General features: G+C 40.2%; 2 protein-coding genes across 4 annotated transcripts; one reads left to right on the top strand and one right to left on the bottom strand.

The window, feature by feature from the left end:
* Positions 1–45: 45 nt before the first annotated feature.
* Positions 46–9,991, top strand: ppp2r2ca (protein phosphatase 2, regulatory subunit B, gamma a). Of its 2 annotated transcripts, none has more exons than XM_017306358.2 (10): positions 46–254; positions 744–1,035; positions 2,511–2,608; positions 2,720–2,897; positions 3,190–3,302; positions 3,510–3,687; positions 5,718–5,882; positions 6,016–6,185; positions 6,314–6,405; positions 6,650–9,991. In XM_017306358.2, the coding sequence occupies exons 2-10, from the start codon at positions 972–974 to the stop codon at positions 6,945–6,947; spliced, it is 1,356 nt and encodes a 451-aa protein (XP_017161847.1). In that variant the 5' UTR covers positions 46–254; positions 744–971; the 3' UTR covers positions 6,948–9,991. The 2 variants fall into 2 exon arrangements, with proteins under 2 accessions (XP_017161847.1, XP_008415224.1); XM_008417002.3 differs by having other exon boundaries at positions 842–1,035.
* Positions 9,992–10,272: 281 nt separating this feature from the next.
* wfs1a (Wolfram syndrome 1a (wolframin)) lies at positions 10,273–18,298 on the bottom strand. 2 transcript variants are annotated; one of them, XM_008417018.3, is made up of 11 exons: positions 18,174–18,298; positions 17,019–17,495; positions 15,423–15,502; positions 14,067–14,385; positions 13,798–13,875; positions 13,575–13,714; positions 13,368–13,487; positions 13,012–13,257; positions 12,643–12,921; positions 12,136–12,299; positions 10,273–12,035 (listed from the first exon to the last, which is right to left on the bottom strand). In XM_008417018.3, exons 2-11 carry the CDS (start codon positions 17,488–17,490, stop codon positions 10,844–10,846), a joined length of 3,090 nt encoding a protein of 1,029 aa, XP_008415240.2. In that variant the 5' UTR covers positions 17,491–17,495; positions 18,174–18,298; the 3' UTR covers positions 10,273–10,843. The 2 variants fall into 2 exon arrangements, with proteins under 2 accessions (XP_008415240.2, XP_008415236.1); XM_008417014.3 differs by having other exon boundaries at positions 13,798–13,878.
* Between the last annotated feature and the right edge of the window lie 172 nt (positions 18,299–18,470).

Genomic DNA, 18,470 nt, shown 5'->3' on the forward strand with positions numbered 1-18,470 from the left:
TGCCCCAAGAGGAGGCTGCCATGACATCGCTGGATGCTGCACAGGATCACATCCAGAGCATCGGCAGCAAGCGCTCCTCCATCCACCTCGCCATCCCTCCGTCTTTTCTCTCTCTTCTCCTCCTCTGCTTCTCCTCCTCATACCACCATCCTTGCTCCATCCATTCCTTTTCCCCTTCCCTCGACAGGAGCACACTGCAGCAGAGGGCCGTGTACACACACTCTCCAGCAGGAACAGCAGCAGCGGGCAGACTGGTAGGTGAGCTGGGGCCTGATCCCCCTTGTCCCCCCATCCTCCACCTCTCTTCCTGCAGCACAGGCAAGACATTGCATTCTCCTCTGATCTCCGTCAAGGACTATCTGACTGTAAAGTGTGTGTGCGTGTGTGTGGGTGTGGGTGTGTGTGTGTGTGTGTTCGGATATGAGAGGAAGGAATACCACACCCTGAGATTATTTCCTACTCCTGACACAGCTTCTGGGTGAATGAGTGGATGAATGCATTTATATTGGCCCAATCTTCATTTTTGCATACCTACTGAAACCAGCACAACGACTCGTATTCTCTGTCTGTGCTCGAGCTGTTTGTTATCATGGCTCCTCTGCTCAGTGCATGGGTCTACTCCAGCACCAGTTAGGCCTTGGCAACACATTTATACTTATCTAATGTGGGAAGTACATTTCTGACACTTTTTGACATGTGGACTCTTCTTCTTCTTTTCTTTCCAAAAACATCTTTCTCTTCAGGCTCTCCATTTACTTTGTCCTCCTCTTAAAACCCCATTTTCTCCATCCTCTTTTCTCCTCCTCACCCTTCTTCTCCGTCTTGCTGTCCGGTTTCCCAGGATGCCTTGGTACAGGATGCTTCAGTAGGCCCCAGCAGCATGGGCGGAGCCTGGGCGGGAAGAGAGATTACAGATTGGACCCTTCCCCTCAGGACGGGCGAACTGGCGGGCCACCCTCCCTCTTCTTCAGATGGGCGAGGACGCTGAGAGCCCCAAAATCAACCACACCTTCCTGAGAGACTACGTCACAGAAGGTGGGTCAGTGCTCTCTCTGTGGAGATTACAGATCAAACGGGTTAATCTTAGGACTGGCAGGGAGAACATGATGGCACCACTTTGTGGTTAGATTTCAAATATTACTTTTGTATATTTATGATGTGATGCTTAGCAGAAATTGGATTTTTCTTTTATGACTTGGAGATTTCACAACAATCATGATATTTTCATGTTTCTTTACATTTGAAACCGACCTTTTCATGTGTAGTACAGCTACTATTCAAGGCTCAGTATTAAGGTATAAAATGGTTTGAGAAAATTAGTGTCAAAAACTCAGAAAATAATCTGTCATACAGTTTTTATAAGTTAGGTTTTTAAGTGACACCGCCAGAAAGTGCTTCACAGATAAATGTTATTCTCTGCTCCTCACATGTTGCTCCATGTAAGCTGGGTAACGTGTATCTTCTCTTGCCTGCAACAAAAATCTAATTGATTGTTTGGAAATCGCTGTGTAAAAACCAGGCATGGGCTATCAGTGCGAGGGTATATTATTGTTTTTTATTAGTATGTTTTGGAAAAATTGCTTGCATTATATGCCTTTTTCCCTGTGGTTTAAAGTTATTTTAATTAAATGCCAACATGTCTGAATTCCCCATCAGCTACAGAGCACTGAGTAACATATTGTTCTCCCACTTTTGGCTTGTTGCTGTGCTGTCCTTCCTTAAAGAAAAGCAAAATCCTAGTTTTGGGAAATTTTTCCAGTTGAAAATAACACAGACCTTTGGGACTAGATATGAAACAGTATCAAGACACTTAAACATCTTTATAAAGCTACAGTTTCAGCATATCTCAAATTTTCTAATGTAGATCCCCGTATTTCCTGCCAAGAAGTGAAAGACTGACCAAACTTTTCTCCAGCTGTATGGAGCAAATTCACCTGAAAATATGTCGATTCACAAATTACCAAGTCATTAATAGAATGAAAGCTAGTCGAGTGATACTCAGTTAAATGATATCAGACATTTTGACATTATCATGTAAATACTTGGCAGGAACTAGTTATCAGTCATACCTTTTCATATGATTTAATTTCCTGGCAATGGGATGACAGAGAATATGGTAAAATGACCAGAGTTTTATTTGGCTGGCTGAATCACAGAAGTGAGTCAGCTGAATGAAAGAAACATCATCTAATTTTCCTTCACAATACAGTCAAATTCAAATGTTTGGAAGTATCTTTGATTGCAAAAACAGAGTTACTGTGTTGAAAAGAAAGTGATTGACACTATTAAGTAATTTCATACATTTTTGAAACGGTAGTGTTTCTGGTATCCTGGTATTTTTAGTAGAGAGTATCATTCCCTAAGAATCTCATACCCGTGTCTGTTGCCATGCCTGGCACGTCTGTTTGCTCTTTGCGACTTAGTTGCCTTCGTATCCTTCTTAGTCATTATGTGTTTATCTTAACCACCCTCCTGAGTAACTGGTGCCATTTTCCCTGTGTCCCTTCCAGCTGATGTCATCTCTACAGTGGAATTCAACCAAACTGGGGACCTGCTGGCAACAGGGGATAAAGGTGGCCGAGTGGTCATCTTTCAAAGAGAAACCGAGGTCAGGTCACCTTATTGTTATGTTAACTCTCTGTATGCAGGACTGTCTTCATAATGCACCAATACAAATGGTGAAAAAGTGGTTTCTGACTTGTTTTTCTGCTCCTTTTAGCCCAAGGGCGTGTCAGAGGAGGAGGTGGGGGACTCGGGAGAGTACAACGTCTACAGCACGTTTCAGAGTCACGAACCTGACTTTGACTACCTGAAGAGTCTGGAGATAGAGGAGAAGATCAACAAGATCCGATGGTTGCCGCAGCAGAATGCCGCACATTTCCTGCTTTCCACCAATGGTAAGAAACAGATCAAACTCTGACGGGAAGTCTCATTGATTTTCTGCAGGAGGCTTTTTAAATGTCACAGGAAAAGACCACAACATTGGTCTCAAACTTCACAACTATGTTCCCACAGCGAGTAAACGGTTTTAATCTTCTTTAGTGATTGAAATGAAATCTTTATGACTGAACACATTTTACGTTGTGCTTTTGGAGCAGTGTTAATACTTTTTGAGGCACTGTAGGTCTGCCATCTTTGTTTAAACAAACCCCATATCACTGCTCAGATTGTGCTGTGTTCCTTTCACAGATAAAACCGTCAAACTGTGGAAGGTCAGTGAGAGGGACAAGAGACCAGAAGGATACAATCTGAAAGATGAGGAGGGACGAATCAAGGATGTTTCCACCATTACCTCTCTGAGGGTACCGAAGCACACACACATCTACACACCCACTAACCTACTGTTGTGTGTAGTTTTGTGTTAGCTTCACATTCAATGCAAAAACAACTTGCTTGCCTTTCATGCATTAGTTCTTTACCTTATGGTTGTACCACATTGTGTACTTTAGTTCTCCCTTTCTCATCTGCATACATTTTGTCCTTCTTGACTCTTTAACTTTCTGTTTAAGGTGCCAGTGCTGAAGCCAACAGATCTGATGGTAGAAGTTCGCCCCAGGCGTGTGTTTGCAAATGGACACACATACCACATCAACTCCATCTCCGTCAACAGCGATGGGGAGACCTACTTGTCTGCGGATGACCTGCGCATCAATATGTGGCATCTGGACATCACTGATCGTAGTTTCAGTATCCTTTGCACTCCTGGTTTATTTTATATTTACACAAATTACTACAAGATAATTTGTAGTAATTTGATTTACCAAGTTACTACAAAAAAACTGCTATTGGTTACTTTGGAAATGACCTCAGATCTTCATTTGACACTTTATCTCTCACTGAAGAAGAGATAAATATTTAAAACTAATCTTCAGAATTCACCAATGTATCTTTTTTTTTGGACAAGCAAAATCAGTGCAACAGATGTGTTTAAAACCACAGTAACCAATTCATTTTGTTTAACCCTCACGCGCGAAGCTCAGGAAAACCATGGCCAAAGTCACAGTCGTACAGTGACGAGGGGCTGTCCTGTCTGACTGTCAGTTTACGACAAAAAAAACTTGTAAAAGTGCACATGAGGTCAGTGCGACCATGTCGGACTGCACACAGAGTAAAAAGTTTCCATCCATCCATTTTCTTACACCCTTGTCCCTTAGTGGGGTCGGGAGGGGTGCTGGTGCCTAACGTTCCGGGCGAGAGGCAGGGTACACCCTGGACAGGTCGCCAGTCTGTTGCAGGCACTAAATCTTGTGAATCACATTTTGAAGAAACCACAAGTGTGGCAACATGCACAGCAAATTTTGTTACATTGTAGACAGAATGTGCCATAATGCTCACTTTGAAAAGACTAAATCATTCATGCTGTAATGAATGCTATAATTTAATAATAGCATTCATAATTATTAAATTATAATTATGAATGCTATAATTATAGCATTTATAATGCTATAATTATAGCATTATAATGTTATACATTATATACATTATAGCATTATATATTATAATGCTATAATGCATTTCATACATTATAGCTGTCATGAGGCGGTGGTTTGTGGTGAGTAGAGACGCAGGCAGGAACCAGGATGTAGCGAAAATGATGAATTTAATGACAAAAACTAACAAGGAACAACGGGGAAAACAGCACGAGGAGACTGGCAACACGGAGACAGGTGACATCAATTGACATTCAGTTGACAGTCAGTAGACAAGGACCCGACGAAGAACACAGACAACAGGGGAGACTAAATACACACGGGGTAATCACGGGAAACGAGACACACCTGGGAGACAATCAACGGGGAAAGACGCAGAGACAGGACTAACAGGGAACAGAATCACACAGAAACTAGAAAATAAACACATAGAAACACGGATCATGACAATAGCATTATAATGTATTTCATACAATACAATGTATTGTATGAAAAACAAATGTATTGTATGAAATACAATACAATACATTTGTATTTCATACAATGTATTGTATGAAATACAATGCATTGTAATTCATACAATACATTGTATGAATTACAATGCATACTTTGTAATTCAAAGTATGCATTTGAATTACAAATGCATACTTCCATTTGTAATTCACTTTGCTGCTCAGACACCTGAATTCTCCCACAGTGGAACAATAAATTATGTTTCTATTCTATTCTATTCTATTCTATTCTATTCTATTCTATTCTATTCTATTCTATTCTATTCTAGTCTAGTCTAGTCTAGTCTAGAATATAACCACATCCTATTATAAATATAGCCACATTAAGCAGCATAATCCATCATAGAGTTGTGTTTATGTGTTAATAATACAGTAATAATATGATGAGGTGTTTGTTTTGATAAGAGTGCCGCTCACTGTGGTTTCAGTGCAGGTTGCAGCATGTTATACCGGCTGCCTTTGGTGTTTTCCCATTCAAATGGAAGCTGACCTAGAAAATCTCAGACACAGCTATGGAAGACTAGTTTGAATTATTCACTCAGCAGCACACTTTCTGCTGAGCCTCGTAGGACCACTAAAACACAAATAGAACAAACTGAGGAGCAGATTGTGCAGCCATGTTAGAGCTGAATGGGATGCGTTGTTTGGTTGTTGTTTACGGTGAACAATTATACAATAAAAACGTCTGGAACAAAAAGAAACGCTGTGCACGTCATAGCAAAACATCATTGTTATTTTTGTTCCTCTTATTGTCCTTGATGGAACTTCTTCCCAGACATTGTAGACATCAAACCTGCCAACATGGAGGACCTGACAGAGGTGATCACAGCAGCAGAGTTCCACCCTCACCACTGCCATCTGTTTGTGTACAGCAGCAGCAAGGGGACCCTGCGCCTCTGTGATATGAGGGCCTCGGCTCTCTGTGACAGACATACCAAACGTGAGCATGTTTTTGCAAATAAAAAAAATGTATTGCAGTAAACAATGGAAGAGGGGATAAAGAATTCCAGGCAGAAAACCAAAGCAAAATCTGTATATGTGCAACTGACTAGTTGTGCACTGTGTTTCTGAAGTTTTTGAGGAGCCTGAAGATCCCGGAAGCCGTTCATTCTTCTCAGAGATTATTTCCTCTGTGTCGGATGTTAAGTTCAGCCACAGCGGGCGCTACCTGCTAACAAGAGATTACTTGACTGCTAAGGTGTGGGACTTAAATATGGACAAAGGCCCAGTTGAAACCTACCAAGTAAGATGATTCTACTTTGATTTCAGATGCCCACCATCTGGTGTATGATGTAGGAATGATGCTGCTTTACTGCTCTGCGTATGCTGATCTCTGAATGCGGTGGCTGACCGAGTCTTTATCTTTCCCAGGTCCACGAATACCTGAGGAGTAAACTGTGTTCCCTCTATGAGAATGATTGCATCTTTGATAAATTTGAATGTGTCTGGAACAGCTCGGACAGGTAAGTGTTGACTGGTGGAGACAGTTTGCAGAATAATTACGTTTAAAAGCAAATTAGATGAATGTGTCAGTGCTAATCCCTGTGACTCTACTAATCGCCTGGCTCTGACATTATCTGACATCTCAATCAATGTTGAAGACGGTCTTTAGAGACATCAGATCAATCTTCTCACCCTGTTTGGTTTCCTTGCTGCCCTCTTCTCTGGCCCATGACAAATCTTTCTTCCTGCTCTCCTGTAACCCAGTGTGATCATGACGGGGGCGTACAACAGCTTTTTCCGGATGTTCGATCGGGAGACGGGCCGGGGCGTAACCCTGGAGGCATGGAGGGAGAACAGCAAGCCTCGGGCTGTGCTGCGGACACGCCGGGTGTACACGGGCGGGAAGCGACGCCGTGGGGACGTAGGCGTTGACAGCCTGGACTTCACCAAGAAAATCCTGCACATGGCCTGGCACCCTGAGGAGAATATAATTGCTATTGCAGCCACCAACAACCTATACATCTTTCAGGATCGTGTCAACCCCGACGCGCAGATGCAGTAGCAGGAATGCAGACACAAACTTGAAACAGTTTCAGTGTTTAAGGAGTGCATGTGAGAGATGCAGCCTCTGAAAATTGGGGTTTATCCTTAATGACTAAATACCAGACTGATTATTGATCTAAAAGAAGTTAATAACTGAGGAATGGCGTCTAATAGTTTTTTCGGCCCTGAGATGTGCTCATGTCTCTAGAGGCAATTGGGACTTCATTTTTTTGTTGCACTCTACTCCCCCTTTTCCAAGATGTTTGTGTAATTTTCTTCTGCAGAAGCAGTGAAGAAGGTGCAGGGACACCTCTCCATCTGCAATGACTCAGTGCTGTTAATCACACAGTGCTGCACCGCTCACTAATCTACTCTTTTACACACAGAACGGAAAGCGCTTCAGTGAAGAAATGTGTGATGCTCCTGACATAACTAGGATGACTTTACGAGACATTGTATTCAACGTTTTTTTTTTTGTTTTTGTTTTTTTTTTTTAATGTGGAATGTTAGGAATGGTGTAAGTGAATGTTTCTTTGCAATATCTTTATTTTCTCTGCTGAGTAACAACAGCTATTGATACTCTCCTTTAGAGCAGTGCTCCTGGGGATTATACTCATAATTCATACATGATCTGTTCACATCGAGATAATATCACCAAGAACAGTTCAGCGGTACTCCTGATATGAAACATGATCATTTTCTTTAGGCAGGTAACATATGTACACTTTTTACAGTTAGCTGTATATATCTGTGTTGATTTCTTAAAAACAGTACCTCTTTGCTTCAAACAAATTTTGTTGTGTACACTGTAAATGAGCATCTCATGCAGAAAAGTTACGATATCCCAACATGGTTATTATTGTGTAGCAATACATTCAAAGTTTTGGATGGAGGACAGGGCTTGGTGAATCAAGTATAATGCAACTCTTAGTCTTTTGTTGTGTTTCCTACTTATCCCCAGATAAAGGCTGATGATATTCAAACAAATAGTGCTCTGCGAAAGTGTTCAGGTACCTTAACATTTTTATATTTTGCCATGTCACAACCGTTAACTCCAATGTTTTGTGAAAAGTCAGCGCAAAGCAATGCATGTATAAAAAGTGAAAGGCATGGGGATACATGGTTTTTAAAAAGATTCAGCCCTTTTGAATCCATGCTTTGAAGAAGCATTTTTTGCTTCAATTATAGGTGTAAGTGTATCTATGCCAGCCTTGCACATCAACAAACTTACATTTTTGCCAATTTTTCTTTGCTTCAACTTATTCTGGTAGTAAAAAGAGTGTTTGTGATCTTAGATTTTTAAGTCCTCTCACAGATATTCAACTGGACTTAATTCTTTGACAGAGCAGTTTTAACAGAAATTTACTTTCAACTAAACCATTCTAAGATGGCTCTGTTTGTTTTTTTTTAGGGTAATTTTACTGCCGTAAGGTGGGCCTCCACCTCAGACTGAAGTCTTTTACAGCTTGTTAAGTTTTCTTACAGGATTTCCCTGTATCTAACTCTTACCTGTTTTTGCGTCCAACATTTTGCACGAAGGCCAAAAAGTTCACTTTTGGTCTCATGTGACGCAACCCCATTTTTTCATATTTGTTGTGTCCCCTACATTGTTTGCGCCAAAGTGCAAACAGAACTTCTTATGGCTTGGTCAGATATCTTGTAAAGGTTTAGAGTTTTAGATAATACTCTTCACATCTCAATAGGATGTCCAAAGCTTGGCTAATCTTGCTTTAAACTTCTTTACTACTGACATCTTTGGTATGTTTCTTAGTTGTTTCTTGGTCTTTCTGATGCTGTTTATTCTCTCTAACAACCAACCCTCTGTGGCCTTCACAGAGCAATTGGATTTTTCCTGAGATTGCACTGCACACAGATGGAGTGTAATTATTGATTGGATAAGTTCTGAAGGCATTTGACTGCACTTTGTTTCACTTAAGAGTATAAAAGGAAATGGTTTTGATATAAATGGACAGCTGACTAATTATTTTTAATTGTATATATTTTTGAAAACCATGCATCTTATTCCGCTCATTTCAGAATCATGCACTATGTTGTGTTGTTTCTTCACTTGCAGAGAAGTGTGTGGGTGTAAGATGACAAATTGATGAAAAAGTTCAAGGTTTATGACTACTTTGGCAAACTACTGTGAATAAGACAAAAATGTTACTGTTATAATGTGTGAAAATCAGAATGAGCCTTGTTCATTTTATAATGTAGAAGCACATTTTAAAAGGGGATCTCACAATCAAGGAAAACTTGCACATTGTTTATAAAAGAAGAAAAAATAACCCTGACTCAGCTGGATCCTTTTGTTCTCATTTGTAGTGTGCTCGAGGGTCAGAGGTCATCATCAGTGCAATAGCTCATTGTATGCATCATTGAAAGATCTTAACTGTCCAAAAACTTATTATAGTGTAAATTTATCATAGTGTATCACAGGAATTATTGTTGTCATAGCTGATACCTCACAGTGCCGGTTGCTGCTCTGGGTTGCGACAAATGAAAGCTATAGGTGTGCAGGGTTTAGATGTGGAATGGTTTTATTTCCTAGGGTGCAGTACATTGTTCTCAAGTGACCTTGGTCCTGATAAGATTATTGAGCGGTCTGCATGTTGACCATATATGGAGGAGAAACAAAATTATTGCAAAAGTGGTGAACAATTTTGGATCTTTTTGAAACCTGAGCTTTGAATGGGCAACAGTTTCTCACATCTGTCAGTACATTTACTGTTTCTGTTTCTGACAAAGGACACAAATGTGCATTACATGTTTTTTGGTTGTTTTTTTAATCGCAGCCCAACACAAATGTGACAAAATGCACACAAAATGGCTTAAGTTGTTGTTGAGTGACTTGTAAATCTGTCATACCCACCGCCATTCAGCTGGGAGAGACATTAAGTTCAGTCACAGCAGCACCATCAGCAGCAGCAGCATGTTACCATTACTCAGTGCTTCTTATGTGTATATCTATCATACTAAAAAAATTAATAAAAGATGTAAATGTACAAAAACCTTATTCATGGATGAAAGGAATGTGCATTAATAAAACTATCTGAAAACATGTCTATTTTTGTCTGCATGTCTATCTTAAATGGGTCGCATTTTTATTTGAAGAAAGAACAAGACTCCAAATTCGGCTCTTTGTTGTTAGTAAATGTTGAACCAATTAGAATTAAATCTTGGCCCAGAAGATTAAATATAGTGTTCATTGTTATGAAAGTAACCATTTGGACTATTTTTATTGGTATTTCCACAAAAAATCCAGCAGCTTCGGTCGCCACCATCGCTTCATGGTACAAGACATAAAGACTCAGCATCATCAACATTACTCTGACAAGTTTGACTTCAGCTAAGGTAATGTTTTAATGTAAACATATGTCCACCCACCATCTCTGACTCTCCAGAGGTTTCAACTACACCACACAATAAAAAAGAAATCTAGAGGGTTATCAAAACCATTTGAAATATTATCATTTTAATCACAAATATTAGATTTTAAATGTAATCATGAATTTACAATTTCTTTTTCTTACATTTTAGTGATGATAAGGCTGGTATGTTTATATGGAGTGTACATTAAATCAGTATATTTACTTAATAAATGTAAACAGCTGTCATAAGACCCGGTGGTTGCAAATGTTTCTCTGTAGAAGGAGGAAGGATTTAGGTTTCTGTGCAGCTTTAGTTTAGCTACAGCACTAATGCTGATGACAAGATCGCTCACTCTGGTTATCAGGGAAAAGATTTGCATGCAAACTTGTTAGGAAAACATAGAAAGGCTTGGCTTAAGTTTTAAGATATTACTATTTCCAAAAGCATCTTATGCCTTAACCACAAACCAGTTAGGATTTTCAATTATATTTAAAAATTCTTTCACAAGAAAAAAGATTCAGGTTTCTTGTTGTCTGTTTAATCTCAGGTACGGATTTCTGCTGACAGGAACGGTGAGAAGAAAAAGTCAAATGCAAACTTGAAGGCTCTAACTGTTGTACGCCTGAAGTCTCTCTCGATCTTCACCTGCCTGCCTCCAGTCAGCCATGAAGAAGCACAGTCGAGGCAGTGGATAGCCTTGAGCTCAAAGGCCGGAGCCTTTGCTCCTAAACGTCCATCCAGCTTAGTACTGAATTCTATTATGTTATCAGGTTTCAGATTGAGCAGAACTTGTCTAAACTCATTGCTGGCCATGAGGATTATATCTCTGGCTGCATCCTCTGCTCCTGAGCTTCCATCTTGGATAATTCCTACCGTCACCTCAAATCGATAGCTGTCAAAACGCTTGACGTGACAGGTGTGCTTGGCTAAAGCCTTAATTTGACACAACTCCTCTTCTTCTTGCATTTTAAGCAGTGTGGCCAGAGAAACTGGACCTGACAAAGCACTGTCTGCTATTTCCGCTGCCGTTGAGTTTGCCAGTGATGTATTCTTTGGGTCACACTTGGGATATGTTTCACCGTACAAGCAGCGCATCCAGTCCCCAATAAACACTGGCAGCATATTAATGACAGACTGCGCACCGTTTTCTGTCTCAGCAATCCGGACGTGTCTAAAGCGTCCAGTCCAGGTGACTCTGTGCCCTTGCAGGTGGCTGCAGAAGATCTGAGTTTGGGCCATGCCTTTGCTTTCCCAGGCTGGAGGCCCACAAGTCTGGCTGTACTGGTTCCATGTCAGAGTGGAGTTGTACACCTTCTGTCCCTCCGCATGGTATACATATACCGAGAACAACAGGATCACCATGGAAATGCAGAGCAAGATGAATTTGACTGGACCCCATTGCGTAAATGAGCGCAGAACATCCAAAATAGACATGCTGAACCGTGTCCAGAGCCGCAGAGTGACGGGAATTGCGCATATCACCAGGGTCACAATCATCTTTGTCAACTCTAGTTCTATGAACCATTTAAACAGCTGGATGAAGAGCATGATGGCAAGGCCAAACACCAGAGCAGGGAGTGCAAACAGGAAGAGGAAGTATGCCACGCAGGTGCGGATTAATCCAACAGCAGAGGAATTTTGTAGGAGGACCACTGAAAACTCACACCACATGAAGCATACAAGATATGGGATCAGGAAGCAGTAGGTCCCCCGAAATCCACGGGTTCGTGCCATGCTACAGTGAGAAGAAAGAAAGAAAAATGCGAATAATTAGTAATGGCAAACATAATTTAGTACACATAATCGGTTTGTCTGTCAGGTCAAACTCCACTCACCTGAAAAACAGGTAGAAAAGGTAGACATACAGAAGGCAGGGGATGCTGAGCTTCAGTACCACAGATTCCCCAAGCGGCACTGTCATAAATGTGTGTCCAAGAAAACGAAGTCCTGTCATGTCCTCTGGCAGTAATTGTGTCAGGCAACACAGATTTGAGGCTACCTAAGATGAACACCCAATCATATTTTAGTAATATATTATTATTAAAATAAAAGCTGGCTCTCTGTTTTATTTAGGTGTGGACAAAGCATGGTCACATAAAACACAACTAGAATACATGGCTTGTGTTCTATTTACGAATAGGTTTAAGGTTGAATCGTAAGAGTACAGTGCAGTATTTTTGATCTAGTGGCCGATCAAATGAATAATTTCTCAATTTGTAAAAGAACAAACCACGGTCTAACAGAAATGAAGCAAAATGATCAATCTGAATGTGAGATAACTGCTTTGAAGGTCACCTCATAAACATTAAATAAAGTGTGATTTAAATCCTTCAACCAGATACCTCGATGAAGATTGCACGACGTGCATATGCTGCTGCAGCTGGGCTGAGGCTGTAATAGCTGAGAACTGTGAAGAAAATTGCCACGGTGGAGAGCTCAGAACAAGGGATCCATTTCTTGTCGGCGACAGGGAAGGAGAAAATGACAAAAAAGACGGAAAAGATAAAGTAAAGGTATTGCTCCAGGTTGTTCCAACCAAAGTTGGTCTCTGCCTGCTCCACATCAAGACCTGGTTCGAAACGAGTCAGCAGGGATGTTAAGGCTTTGAAGTTCTCCCATGTCTGGAAAGAAGAAGTATGTTTGTCCATTTATTTGATTTAACTGATTTGAACAAAATACACCGTCATGAAAGACAAAAGTCTTAGATTAACCTTGCTACTCTGGAAGATCCTTAGAGTGCAGATAATCATGGCAATGAAGGAGAGGTAAAAGACAAGCAGGGGTATAACAAAAGCAAACAGGTCAACGGTCAGGTTGCTGATGATAAAGAAGAAAATGAGGGCGTTGACATGCTGCGTAGGGATGAGCGTGCTCAACCACTGGACACCTGCCCTCGATGCCCAGTCAAACAGGTGCTCCTTCATCTCAATAACTGCATGAAGTGGGTACTGCAGCATCTGAGGTGGACAGAAAGAAAAGAAGAGAGAAAGTGTCAAACCAAGAAGAGTTTGAAAGTAAAATTTATTAAGAGAAATAAAGTCTCTACACATCGTCTCAGTCATTTTACCGTCAGGTGTGACTTCATGGCATTTGTATGCTTGGCGTCCGGCAGCATCCCACTGTAATCAAAGCTCCAAGAATGTTTCTGGACCTTCTTATGTTCTTTAGGGACTACCCCTGCCTTGACCTTTGACACATAATCGCACAAACACACTGTTGTCATAACACAAATACTACATATAAAAATCATTTGTTAGGAAAAAGGCAGTTTTACCTTCCCTTTTCTATCCAGCAGGTCGGGACTTTCAATTTCTGATGAGTCCTGGCTTCCATTTTGAGGGACAGTAGGGACAATGCCTTGTGCATATTTTTTTGTCATTTCAACAAAGTCATCCAGGTCCACCAGCTGTTTGGCTGTGAAGTCCATATTATGCAATTATACAAAAGAACACATACTACTCTGTAGCTTCCTGAATTTGTTTTATTTGTATACTTACCATCAGTGCTGACCATGCTCTCTATTATTTTCTGGGTCTGGCCCGAAGTAGGAGCAGGGATTCTGCTTGCTTTGCCCCCTGCTGGTGAGAAATACCCAAAAATCTAATAAATGGATGCAGGCATGCAGTGGGACACATGAAGACAGCTGCAAACATTGAAATAACTAAAGTGTCTTGCAGTACGATACATTACTTGGGGAAGAGTATAGTATAACAGACACAACTGATATTGCATTGCTATATATTCTGCAACTGCTTCTGTCACCTACCTGGCACTGCGTTCACCTGGCTGACATTTTGGAGCAGCTCAGAGACAGCCACTTTTTTCTTCCTGTCTGGGTTGAGCCTCCAGTACATCATCATGGCTGCTTTGCGTACTGCCAGCTCAAACTTGCCCTCTTTTGACAACTTGCGCATGTCAGCCTCATTTTCTGGAGTTACTCCCTTTTTCTGGATCCAGCAGCGCTGAAGAAGTCTCGCTGCGGACATTCTTCCCTGTTTAGCTGCTTTGATTAGCCAGTTAACTGCCAGGCGGTTGTTGAGGTCTGGGTCTTTGTCTTCAGCAAGCATCAAGAAGTGCTGACCCAACTGGAAGGTAAAGGAGGTGAGGGGGTTACTTTTGTTGAAGAGGGTTTGCAGTTTCTTGCTTCTCCACAGGATTTCAATTGTTAACATGTACAAACAGGTTTGTACATGTGCATACTTAACAATACGTGTGAAAGGTTCTGTAAAGGGAGAACTTTTATGGTTAGTTGTTTTGTTCCAATGTCAGAGCCACATAAAGAAATGACTTCGGAAAACAGAATCCTGCAGCCCCATTGCTGTGTGTCTATCTGTCTCGGCTAAGTAACATGGGCAGCTGAGCACTCCAGGACATATCAAGTGTCTGTTTTCTAATCTTAACCATCTTTACATAACTATCTTCTCACACAGTTGTCATCAAATCGGTCCCCTGCCTTTCAGTGAGTTGTGAAACAGATAAAACAATCATTTCACACAGTGTTACCAAGTCTTGCAGATAAAAGAACAAAACCAGACCACATTTACCTAAGTATCAATAAACAATGATGCGCATGTTTTATAGGGCATGATAGATTCTTTAATTCATGAGACTTTGATAGAGCTATTGTCCTGTTGTAATCTGTATGCAAAGACGTGTCTGATAGTTATCCACAGAAAAACACACACAATCTGCAGCCTCTCAGTTTTCTTTGTGACTCATAATTTAAGCATTTGACAATTTGTGAAAATTTAGAACCTTCTGCAAACAGATTTTTTAAATGATTTATCAGCAGGGAAAGAGTTGTGTTGTAAACTGGAATCCAGAGATCATCTTGCGGGTGGCAGAAATAGAAACACCCCACATCTGAGTCATCCAGCGAGACTGACAACAATGTCAAGTGTTGTGTGTGTGTGTGTGTGTGTGTGTGTGTGTGTGTGTGTGTGTGTGTGTGTGTGTGTGTGCGTGTGTGTGCGTGTGCGTGTGTGCGTGTGTGTGCGTGTGTGTGTGTGTGTGTGCGTGTGTGCGTGTGTGTGTGTGTGTGTGTGTGCGTGCGTGCGTGTGTGTGTGTGTGTGTGTGTGTGTGCGTGTGTGTGTGTGTGTGTGTGTGTGTGTGTGTGCAGACCTGGGTCTGAGCTCTGGCATCACCAATGTTGGCCTTCTCCTCCATCTGCTCCACACTCAGGTCTTCTTCTAGTTCTTCATCTTAAATGGCAACAAACAGGTTTATTAGACATTGAAGTAAATTCCATGAAACTATTTCTTCATGAGTTAGCTAATAGGTTGTATGATCTTGTATCAGTGTTACTAAGCATGGATTATTCTGGACTCACATTTAAGTGAGAATAAAATTGTGTCAGATATGCATCCTGTAACTTAAGATCAAAAACCTGAAAGGTGGAATAGATGTGAAACTGTGAAACTTTAAACACGTCTGCTGGCCTGAGAATCTATATTGTGATAAAATTTAAGAGCTAGACCAGCTTGATGACCAGACAGCTAAAATATTACATCAGGACTTGTTTATTATATAAACTGGTCCTGTCTCTGCAATGTGCTTCATCACAAAGGTGTCTTTTCTTCAGGTGCCAGAGATTCGTATGTATAAAGCCCATGAGTTGCATCACAGGTCTGCATTTTAAGTTTTACCTACAGAAGTCTCCAACTATAACGCATTATAAGAATCACCATATTTTAAACAAGAAATTGATCCTGGACTAGAATCATGGTCAGAGCCTTCTTGTGCAGTTTATGTGTTCTCTCTGAGCATGCATGGTTCTCTACAGGTACTCCAGCCTCCTCCCACAGTCCAACAACACGGCTATTAGATAAACTGACCAAAGTAAATTGCTATTAGGTGTTTCTGTGTTGGACTGAAAAGACGTCACTTCTTATCACCCAGAGACTGGTGGAGACGGTACCACTTTAAAAGGAGCAAGCAAAGCAAAGAGATCTGCATTTTCACATCGATGTAGCTTGATTTTACTACTACGTTTGAAGGCATTTTAAATGAGATGTAATTTTGGTTTGAATTTCTATTTATTTTGTCTTTTAATAATTGTCATTGTGAATTTTATGCATACTTATTTCCAACTTTCTAATAATCACCTTTACTAGTTGCATAGTTTACCATATTCTGGTTAGATTTTCTTAATGCGTTGGAAATGCAATGGGAAGCTTTTGAGGACTATCAGAGTGTTTTCAAATAATCCTGAAAAATTGTTGTTTTGGTGATCAAATTAATCAATGAATTAGCCTGAACTTGTAAAAATGTGATGTTATAGTAATGACATTTCAGTCTGGTAAGTCTGTATGCATGGAAATGGGCAAAGACTGTTGTAAACAATCTTTCAACTTCAGTTAGAAACATAATCACAAGTGAGTTTTTATTTAGAAAAAACTACAATGTTGATATTGGTGTGTGCAAATGTTGGTCAAATGTTGAGGCATGATCAATAACAGTATTCTAATGTATGAAGATGACCAACAATGACTTTAACTTAGATTAATAGCTTTTGCGTGAGATCTTTTTAAAATAAAATTGTATAGCCCAAATAGCTTCCAATTGATCTAAATGAATAACTCAATTAAACTTGGTAGAATTAATTCTTTATAATGGCTCAGTGACGGATCTTTTATCCACCTCTCTGTTATATAAAGTTAAGTAGTAATTATCTGTCTTTATTAACATGTGACTAACTTAATGTGAGTAGATTCTCACCATCTTCTTCATCATTTGCATCCTCTTCCTCTGCTTTCCTGAGTCTCTCCTGCATTATCACCTGCTTAGCCACAGAGGCAAAGCTGCGTTTTGTGGAAGTAGCTCCAGAGGGGGAAGTGTTGGAGCCAGAGCAAGATGATCCAGGACAGGTCAATTCGAACTTTGCAGAAGATGACATGCTTGTTGCTTTGGAGACAGGCGTGTTGGACGTGCCTGCATGAGGTTTTTCAGTTATGTCACCAGACAAATGTTCTGATTTATCCAAATGAATAGCTTGTATGGATGATGAAGAGAAATCAGATAATTTTATGGGACTTGATGGAGATGTTGATTTGTCAGGCTGAGAAGGTGCAGCAGGTTTATTAGCTGCATTGGGAGAAGAAATCTGTTTAGGCGCTGGTGAGGGTCCCTTCAGGACGGGGCATGAACCCCTGGTGACAGAGGAGGATGGAGACTCAGAATCCTTCTCCATTTTTCCTAAAAGATTCAGGAAGATTCAAAAGCATGTGTCAGGAAGAATCATGAAGAGTCCGAGTGTGAAAAGGTTTTGTGAGATAATGAAATGATAATGAAGTTTTAAATCATAAAACAGCTAAAATATGAAATAGGTGGAGTCCTTGACATTATTTTTGTGTAGAAAATTTTCCTTTTAGCTTTAATAATTTCTTTTTTTAATTACTGAATGTTTTGTCTTGGTAAGAAATATTACTCAAGCAAGGGTTGTTTTTGTGCTACATATTTAACATTTCATTGAATAAGTTAGGAGCTAGAGGTGCATATTCTTCATAAAAACAAGTACAAAAACGGTCTGTTTAGAATTTTGGGAGATACATAGAAAGATGTACAGTCGTATTCAGTAATTATATGCTATAATTACATTCAAGTGTCTGCATAAAATTTATTTTTAGTGGTCTGGCATAATATTTTAATATTAAATGTCATTTGTCATATTTAATGGAAACAAAGGCCTGAAATTAATATGTCTCTCTTAGTGAATTGAGTATTAATAATAACTTGTCAATAATATTCAAATTTGTTGAACAGGTCTGTAGGAGATTTGATACACTACTTCACAAATTAACAAAAGTGCCTGTAAATCACCAACTTTTGCACCAACACTGCTCTCGCAATGTTATTTAAAAAAAAAGTACTTACCAACTAAAAGTTCATGATTAGTCCTCCTGGATTCATATGTTTGACTCCAAACTCCGTCTGTACCAGAAGGATCCCAGTAAGAAGACACTCACAGGCTGCATGCTGTCAGACTAGTCTATAAACAACACCACAACTTTACAACCCGCCCACTCCTAAAATAGACTCTCTAATATTAGAAGGTCCAATGAACAGCAATGAAAATAGCAACTTATTTAATAATTAATAAGTTATGTGAGCCTATTTGTGAATGTCGTAACCAGTTTGTGGAATCTCATGAATTATTTTAATGTCTGAGCT

Source organism: Poecilia reticulata, chromosome 1 (assembly GCF_904066995.2).
Source record: "Poecilia reticulata chromosome 1, P_reticulata-male-v2, whole genome shotgun sequence".
NCBI lineage: Eukaryota > Metazoa > Chordata > Actinopteri > Cyprinodontiformes > Poeciliidae > Poecilia > Poecilia reticulata.